The following is a 9,629-nucleotide window of genomic DNA, read 5'->3' as shown; positions in this document are numbered from 1 at the left end:
ATGATCATTCAAGCACCGTAGACCTGATAACCTAGGTACAAACACCGCGATAACTTTGACCAGGTAAAAATTATTGAAAACATACACCCGATAACTTATGTGAAAATATCATGATAATATATGCATCCACACATGATAACTTAAATACAAACACCGTGCTAACCTTACCAGCCGTTTTCTTTTTGTTATTGAAACCATCCCGATAACTTTTGTGTAAATAACATGATTATTTAAGCATTGTAGACCTGATAACAGGTACAAATACCAAGGTAACTTTGAACCAGGTGAAAATTTATTGAAAACATACACCCAATAATTTTTATGTAAATAGCATGATAATATACACATCCATATATGATAACTTACATACAAACACCCCGGTAACCTTGACCAGACGTTTTTTGTTGTTGAAAATATACTCTGGTAATTTTTGTGTAGATAACATGATGATTTAAGCACTATATATCTGATAACTTAGGTACGAACTCCACAATAACTTTGAACCGGGTGAAAAAATTGTTGAAAACATACGCCCGATAATTTCTGTGTAAATAACATGATAATATACGCATTCACCTGATAATTTACATACAAACACCGTGGTAACCTCGACCAGACGATTTTTCGTTGCTGAAAATATACCCCGGTAACCAAAATTCATAACTTGTGTGCAAAAAGAGTGGTATTTTTTGTAGCTAATAACGTAGACTCAAACACCATAGTAAATTTTTACCGGAGGAAAAGTTGTTGAAATATATCCTGGTAATCTTCGTGTAAAGTTTTCATGTTGTCCATGCTAAACTTAGCATGCTTCTCACGCTTATCAGCATTATAATGATAGAGTTGTCAACCTTTGTCATGTTATTTGTTATCAGGGCGTTATGTGAAGTTACCATGATGGTCATGTCATAGTTATCACGCTGCTTATTCCAAGTTATCAAGACTGTTTTTTTTTTTGCTAATATAATAGAAAGAAAAAGGGTTCAAATACCCCTGTTTATGTATTGTGGACAATAAAAAAATACGGGTGAGTTGGTTGGTAGCTGTAGTAGCTACTTAGGAGACCAAAGTTCAAGTCCCCTTTTAAGCACTTTATTTCTTTTTCTCCGCTATCTAGACTAGTTGATATAAAACCAGACAAGTGAGAAAAGTCTGTGAACCGAGGTGAGAATAAAAATCGGTGGGAAGAAAATCTAGAAGAAAGAAAATCGGGGAAGCGGGAGGAACGACGCAGCGGGACGAGCGATCGAAGGTCGTCCGGATCTGTTGCTAACCACCAGTCGACTGGTGGTTAGCACAGTCCATTTGATATTGTATCAGTTTGAAAAGAAAAAGACTTTTTCAGTAAAGCTTGGTTTTAGATTATGTTGTTGGTGGAAATCTGGTGATTTCCTTCTCTAAGTTCATTACGTTGGTTTGTGCTCTCTTTGATGCTTTGCGGTTTGTTTGTGCTCCCTTTTATGCTTTGCGGTTTGGATCTTCCTGAATGGGTATTGGCCCCAACTGGTACTTCATTTGGATCTCCCTAGTTCCTTGTTATGTTTCTGATCACTCCCCCTTCCTGATCCCCTGCTATACCTGATGCATATAGTGTCCGGCTTTGAGATCTCCCTCTTTCATGAATAGATTTAGGTGTTCTTTGAGGCCTCTTTTACTAACGTATATTCAGGTGGGTAAAGTACAGCGGATGTTCTGCCGAACTTTTGAACTAAATTTTGAAATAATTTAAATCCAAGACGTGCATGTTTACAGCTGCCTAATTTTACATTTAACAACTAAAAAAAATTATTGTTTCTTTAGTAATGTGAATAATTTTGGTCACAAGTTGCACCGGGGTTAAAAACGTCTTTTCAGGTGTCATTTAAACTGCTAGTACTCAAAATGGACGGAGTATCACAAAAGGAACAAATTTTTAGAGTTGGTGTTAGATGAGGAAGAAAAAGGTTTCATGTGTCAAATTGGACAAAAAAATCGATGTTAAATAAGGAATTCTCTCTTTCAAAAAAGGCCAGATTTACCCGGGGAAAAAATGGCCAGAATTGTCAATTTTCACTGGTAGGGAAGACAGCACACGAGGGAAAGAATATAGACACGGGCGAAACCGCGAGACGGTTGCAACCTCCGCCACGCCACCGCGTGCGTCACGAGCTCGCTCGCTGGTTCTCCCTCGCGGCCGCGTCCACGAATATCCTGGACTCCTCCAGCGCAAGAAACCGCCATGCCCAAAACTTCCTCCATGACCGCCATGCCCCGCCCTACATAAGCCGGTTCGCGTCCCCTCTCTCCCTTCACCAACAGAGCAGGCAAGCAAGCAAAGCCAGTTGATTGATTGAAGCAAAGTCACAGAGCGTGCGTGCGTGCAAGAAAGCGCTGCTGCAGGAAGCCAGGAATCACCCCCGTCTCCAATCGAGTATGGACAAGGTGCTGGCCTTCTCCATCCTGAGCGCGTCGCCGGCCGACGTCGCCCCCGGCGCCGGCTCCGGCGCTCGGTTCTCCTGGCAGCGGCAGGGGAGGAAGCTGCAGGACGACGACGGCCAGGCCAGAGCAGGGCAAGACGGGAAGCAGGGCGGTCTGCCGGCGGAGGCGGAGCAGCAGCCGGACAAGGGGAAGTCGCAGTCGCCGCCGACGTTGCGGCCGCGGTTCGCGCCGGAGTTCGATGGGATCGACTGCTTCGGGACCATCGTGTGCCACTGAGCACTGAATGACGGGCTGCTCGTGGTCTGGCCGCGCGCGTGTGAGACTTATTTCTTCGTTCGATCACACCGTACTATGGGCGTGTTCATTTGCTGTTAACTTGGGCTTCTAGCTGAAGCCGCGTGTTGTACAGAATACAGTGCTGGAAAGAAACCAATTTCAGGCGATCAAAGCCATCGAACTGAGTTTATGTCTGAAGATACCGACGCTTTCGTCAGTTAACTGAAATAGACTCACCACCCCACGTTCTGCAAGTTCAGAGTTCATGTTGTTGGTGGAAATCTGATGATTTCCTTCTCTCAGTTTATTAGGTTGGTTTGTGCTCCCTTTGATGCTTTGCGAGTATTTAACCAAAAACTACCACATTTCATTTCATGGAAACGTATCGAAAAACTACCACTTTACAATTTTGTGCGAAAAACTACCACCTGTCCTAATCCGTGGCAAAAAACTACCAAGTCGCGAAATCGCTCGCTTCGCCCGCGCTAAGCACGAATCTGACCGGTTGGGCCCAGGTGCCACCGTGGCCAACCATCGCTCGCCACGGGTTAACGGACGTTAACGGGGGCGTTTGCGGTCGGAACCTTCCCCGCTCTCTGGCCCCGCCAGCACGCCATGCTCCCGCTTGCCGCCGCAAGGGCCTGCCTTTCCTTCTCAGCACCGTCACCGAGACCCCAAACCCTAGCGGCGCCTCCCTCCCCCCTTCCCCGTCGCCGCTCCACCGCCACGCTGCCCAGACCCGCCAGGATCCCCCTCCTCCGCCCGCTCGGGGCTGGCGCGCCGGGCGCGTCCTCGCGGCCCGCGAGGGACCACGTGATCGACTTCGGCAAGCACAAGGGCCAGATGCTGGGCACGCTGTCGCCGTCCTACCTGCGTTGGGTGGTCGCGGAGCTCGACTACGGGGACACGTTGGTCTGGGCGCGCCTGGCGCGCGAGGTGCTCGACGACCCCGTCTACGTCGACCGCGTCGAGTGGGAGCACGTGCACCACTTCCTTCGCGGCACTCCAAGTTCGACTAAGTCTACGACGACGTTGACGGTGACGGGCCCCTCCAGGAGATGGCCGAGCGCTTCGGCTGGGAAGTCTCCGACGAGTACGGCTGGGGCCTCCTCGACTTCCGCCTCCTCGGCACCTCCTATGGCGGTCGTATCCCGAGGAAGACCGACAGGCGCCAGAGCACCGGCAGCGGCAGCAACAGATCCCCCCGCGGCGGCGGTGTGCTGTTCGACACTGGGGCGGCCGACCCGGACGGGCCGAGGGGGAAGAGGGACGAGAGGAGGGAGAGGATGTGGACGAGGAGGGAGGAGCAGGTGAGGACGGCGAAACTGGATGTGCTCGGCGTGAACTCCGGCGCGAAATCTGACTCCGGCGCGGACGAGGCTAGCACGCCGTTAACGGCAGTTAACGCGCGGTGGTGACGGTTGGCCACAGTGGCACCTGGTTCGTGGGCCCAACCTGTCAGATTCGTGCTTAGTGCGGGCGAAGCGAGCGATTTCGCGACTTAGTAGTTTTTTGCCACGGATTAAAAAAAAGGTGGTAGTTTTTCATACAAAATCGTAAAGTGGTAGTTTTTCGACATGTTTCCATGAAATGTGGTAGTTTTTGGTTAAATACTCATGCTTTGCGGTTTCTTTGCGCTCCCTTTTATGCTTTGCGCTTTGGATCCTCCTGAATGTCATCATACGCTGCAATGTATTACTCCCTCCGTCCCATAATATAAGAACGTTTTTGACACTTGTCAAAAACATTCTTATATTATGGGACGGAGGGAGTAATAGTTTGCACAAATGAAAGAAATGAAAAAAAAACATCAACCAAACTCGCCGGATTTCAATCTCATGAGCTTAAAAAATTGTCAATCTCTGCCTTGGGTATTGGTCCCAACTAATGAGCTTCATTTGGATCTCCTTAGCTCCTTGTTCTGTTTCTCATCGGCAAATTTGACAAATTTGACCTGTGGACAAAATCAAATCACAGAATGAACTACCCGTGAAACTATTTCACGCGGCTAACCTTTTTATGTGACGCCCGACACGAGGGCGCCACACTACATTGTGCAATGCCTCATAGATAGGCGCTACACGCCTGGCCAGCGTTGCACCCCAGACTGTCTAAAAATTGCTAAGTCATTGTGCAGAGCCTACGAGCTAGGCGCTGCACTGAATAGTGTGGCGCCTAGCTCTCAGGCGTTGCACTAGTGGTTGCACTACAAAATGAAGCAACCACTAGTGCAACGCCTAGAAGCTAGGCGCTACATTGTATAGTGTGGCGCCTAGCTCTCAGGCGCTGCACACTGACTTAGTAATTTTTGGATCACACGGGTACGACGCTGGCCAGGCGTGTAGCGCTTATCTGCGAGGCGTTGCACAGTGTAGTGTGGCGCCTTCGTGTCGGGCGTCACACAAAAAGGTCAGCCGTGTGAAATAGTTTCACGAGCAGTTCATTCTGTGATTTGATTTCGTTCATAGGTCAAATTTGTCAATTTTGCCTTTCTCATCACTCCCCCTTCCTGATCCCCTGCTACACCTGATGCTATAGTGTCCGGCTTTGAGATCTCCCTCCTTCATGAATATATTTAGTTGTTCTCTCGGGCCTCTTTTATTAACATATATTCAGGTGGGGAAACCCGGTGTTGTCCCAAATTCATTTTGCTCCCGCAAGCTTATTATATGACCTTCCAACACGCATAAATTTCGCATGGAACATCAGCACAATTTGGCACCAGATGTTGACTCCAGACCAAAGCAAGGCACTAAAACCATTGACTTCGTCTCAGGCACCATCAGGGAATAATCGAGTGAAGCTCAGCTTGCACCAATGCTCGCCGCCCATTCTCTTTCTTTACACTTCTGATGACGAGACGACACGATCGCGGCTGTTCCATCAGACTAATCTGTACGATTTGCATACCATGTACTCCCAAGAACAATGCCATTACATTATTACTAAAAGTGGCAAAAGAAAATACACATGGTACAAAATATGCATCTCAGCACAAGAAAAGTTTATGTGCATCTTCTCTAAGTAAACATCCACTCCTCGGCTAGAACAAGCTTGCCTGATCCATTAACCTGACGATCCGTTTTGAGGGATCATGGCCATTCAGGGAGCATGACAAAAGGCCGGGAGCTGAAACTGAGTTTGTCTGAAGATATCGACACTTCATCAGTTAACTGAAACAGGGCGATCTGAAACTGAAACTAAGATTGGAAACAGAGAGACATGTCTGCAAGTTCAGGGTCGTTGGCGCATAGATTTACATAGAAAAAGCCAGCTCGCACAACAAATCGAACCAAGACCAAAGTAGCCCACACAGGATCATGGCAAGAACTGAAATAAGCACTGTTACTATTTCTCCGGATCATGAAATGTGATCCCACACAACCAGCACAAGTTACAACACGACAGAGCACGAGCAGCTAACTACTACAGAGCAACAACATCGATCGATGGATACATCAAAGAAGACACGTGGACGGCGGAATCAGGCGGAGGTGAACTTGGTGACGGCCTTGGTGCCCTCGGAGACGGCGTGCTTGGCGAGCTCGCCGGGGAGGACGAGGCGGACGGAGGTCTGGATCTCCCGGGACGTGATTGTGGGCTTCTTGTTGTAGCGCGCCAGCTTGGCGGACTCGCCGGCCAGCTTCTCGAAGATGTCGTTGATGAAGGAGTTCATGATGGACATGGCCTTGGAGGAGATGCCGATGTCCGGGTGCACCTGCTTCAGCACCTTGAAGATGTAGATCTTGTAGGTCTCCACGCTCTTCTTGGCCTTCTTCTTGCCCTTCTTGTCCCCGCCCTCCTTGGACGCCGGCACCTTCTTCTCCGCCTTGGGCTTCTTGCCCGCCGGGGTCTTCTCCACCGGCTTCTTCTCGGCTGCCTTCGGGGCCATGGATGCGGATGCGGACGCTTCGGCGGGGAGAGGTGCTGTGGTGTGTGGGGGGGGATGAGATTGAAGGTGGGAGGATTGGTGGTGGATTGGGGCCGAGGTCGCGGTGGGTTTATAGGCGGGGAAGGCGGGCTCTGATTGGTGGAGGGGTGGGTGCCGCGGATCGATAGGATATCTGCCGTCCGTCGCGGGGCGCGGTGGACGACCCAGATGCGCCTTGGCGCGGATCGCTGACGTGGCTGAAAGTAGGTGGGCGGGGAGCACACGGGTTTCGGCCCACGCGCGCGCATCTCCCGCGGCGGGGATTTGGGTTCAATTTGCTTTTCGATCTTTTCTCCAAACAAAATGTTTTTCGACCGACTTTTTTTTTTGCTGCAAAGCACTTGCTTTTTTTTTCAAAAGTAGCATAGTTCAACTTCAGTAGTGAATCGGTTGCAATACATGGGGTTAATCTACTACCAGTATTACATGTGGGATTCCCATTATCCTCGATTTCATGGCATGCAAGGCCGTCGAAGAAAAAATCGTAACTTTATTCGATTCCAAGGAGCATGGATATGCTTCAAATTGTAAGGTTTATCGGCTTTGTATTGAGAATCGCAACATTGGTGACCATGCCAACGAGCCTGGTGCTATCCCATGTTTGATCACTTTTATGCGCCGTTTGGATGTTGACGTTGAGGCCCGGAATCGAATATTCGCATTTCATCTGGGAAGCACGAATGTCGTTCTTCGACGGGTCTCGGTGTTTAGTCTCGGCATCGTAGAAGAATATTCACTTGATATGAAGGGAGGAACCCTCGCGAAAATCTTTTGGTAACCACTACAGTCCGCGGCAAGCCACTACCATAGACCGGAGTAGTCACCATAATGACCAACACCTATAGTGGAGCACACCAACGCTCACTACCACCTCACCGGAGAAAGCCTTGCACATGCTCGCTGGCCCACGGGCAACATGGTCGAAAATGAGCACCAAAGAGGAATCACCATGGCCAACGTGCGCCGGCGCGGAGTGCAATCGTTGCTAGATCAATAGTGCAAAACCTCCAGATCAGCACCCACCTCAAGCACGCCGGTCGCCGTGCCTCAACCACGTCATCGCATCGCCACCTCGCATTTGCGCCTCTGCCGGAAGCATGTGATCGCGTCGCCAACCCTATAGGGCGATGGCAACTCTGGTGTGCCCAAGACCATCGCTCCATAGGACCCTAGAGGCAATAATAAAGATATTATTTATTTCCTCATATCATGATAAATGTTTATTATTCATGATAGAATTGTATTAACCGGAAACATAATACATGTGTGAATACATAGACCAACATAACATCACTAGTATGCCTCTACTTGACTAGCTCATTAATCAAAGATGGTTATGTTTCCTAACCATAGACATGTGTTGTCATTTGATTAACGGGATCACATCGTTAGGAGAATAATGTGGTTGACATGACTCATTCCGTTAGCCTAGCACTTGATCATTTAGTATATTGCTATTACTTTCTTCATGACTTATACATGTTCCTGTAACTATGAGATTATGCAACTCCCGTTTACCGGAGGAACACTTTGGGTGCTACCAAACATCACAACGTAACTGGGTGATTATAAAGGAGTACTACAGGTGTCTTCAAAGGTACATGTTGGGTTGGCGTATTTCGAGATTAGGTTTTGTCACTCGGATTGTCGGAGAGGTGTCTCTGGGCCCTCTCGTTAATGCGCATCACTATAAGCCTTGCAAGCAATGTAGCTAATGAGTTAGTTACGGATTGATGCATTACATAACGAGTAAAGAGACTTGCCGGTAATGAGATTGAACTAGGTATTGGATACTGACGATTGAATCTCGGGCAAGTAACATACCGATGACAAAGGGAACAACGTATGTTGTTATGCGGTTTGACCGATAAAGATCTTCGTAGAATATGTAGGAGCCAATATGAGCATCCAGGCTCCGCTATTGGTTATTGACCGGAAACAGTTCTAGGTCATGTCTGCATAGTTCTCGAACCCGTAGGGTCCGCACGCTTAACATTACGATGACAGTTTTATTATGAGTTTATATGTTTTGATGTACCGAAGGTTGTTCGGGGTCCTGGATGTGATCACGGACATGACGAGGAGTCTCGAAATGGTCGAGACATAAAGATTGATATATTGGACGACTATATTCGGACACCGGAATTGTTCCGGGTGATTTCGGAGAAAACCGGAGTGCCGGAGGGGTTATCGGAACCCCCCGGGGAAGTATTGGGCCTTAGTGGGCCTGAGGGGAGAGAGAGGGCAGCAGCCCAGGAGGTGGCGCCCCCCCCCCCATGGGGAGTCCCAATTGGACTAGGGAGGGGGGCGCGACCCCTCTTTCCCTCTCCCTCTCCCTCTCTTTCATTCCCCCTTCCTCCTTCCTAGTAGGACTAGGAAAGGGGAATCCTACTCCCACTAGGAGGAGGATTCCCCCCTCCTTGGCGCGCCCCCTAGGGTCGGCCGGCCTCCCCCCTTGCTCCTTTATATACGGGGGCAGGGGGGCACCCCAAGACACAGAAGTTGATCTTCGTGATCGTTCCTTGGCCGTGTGCGGTGCCCCCCTCCACCATATTCCACCTCGGTCATATCGTCGCGGAGTTTAGGCGAAGCCCTGCGCCGGTAGAACATCATCATCGTCACCACGCCGTCGTGCTGACGGAACTCATCCCTGACACTTTGCTGGATCGGAGTCCGGGGATCGTCATCGAGCTGAACGTGTGCTGAACTCGGAGGTGTCGTACGTTCGGTGCTTGGATCGGTCGGATCGTGAAGACGTACGACTACATCAACCGCGTTGTCATAACGCTTCCGCTTACGGTCTATGAGGGTACGTGGACATTACTCTCCCCTCTCGTTGCTATGCCATCACCATGATCTTGCGTGTGCATAGGAAATTTTTTGAAATTACTACGTTCCCCAACAATGGCATCCGAGCCTATGTTTTATGCATTGATGTTATATGCACGAGTAGAACACAAGTGAGTTGTGGGCGATATAAGTCATACTGCTTACCAGCATGTCA

General features: G+C 49.2%; 2 protein-coding genes and 1 pseudogene across 2 annotated transcripts; 2 read left to right on the top strand and 1 right to left on the bottom strand.

Annotated features, from left to right (window-relative positions):
* Positions 1 to 2,135: 2,135 nt before the first annotated feature.
* LOC119280821 lies at positions 2,136 to 2,943 on the top strand. The gene has a single exon (XM_037561534.1). It carries the CDS (start codon positions 2,413 to 2,415, stop codon positions 2,692 to 2,694), a length of 282 nt encoding a protein of 93 aa, XP_037417431.1. The 5' UTR covers positions 2,136 to 2,412; the 3' UTR covers positions 2,695 to 2,943.
* Positions 2,944 to 3,309: 366 nt separating this feature from the next.
* LOC119279313 lies at positions 3,310 to 4,112 on the top strand (annotated as a pseudogene).
* A 1,903-nt stretch (positions 4,113 to 6,015) lies between these two features.
* Positions 6,016 to 6,668, bottom strand: LOC119274783 (histone H2B.4-like). The gene has a single exon (XM_037555511.1). The coding sequence runs from the start codon at positions 6,584 to 6,586 to the stop codon at positions 6,179 to 6,181; it is 408 nt and encodes a 135-aa protein (XP_037411408.1). The 5' UTR covers positions 6,587 to 6,668; the 3' UTR covers positions 6,016 to 6,178.
* Between the last annotated feature and the right edge of the window lie 2,961 nt (positions 6,669 to 9,629).

The sequence above is a fragment of the Triticum dicoccoides genome, chromosome 3B (assembly GCF_002162155.2).
Source record: "Triticum dicoccoides isolate Atlit2015 ecotype Zavitan chromosome 3B, WEW_v2.0, whole genome shotgun sequence".
Lineage (NCBI taxonomy): Eukaryota > Viridiplantae > Streptophyta > Magnoliopsida > Poales > Poaceae > Triticum > Triticum dicoccoides.
This window is presented reverse-complemented; position numbering and strand designations above follow the sequence as displayed.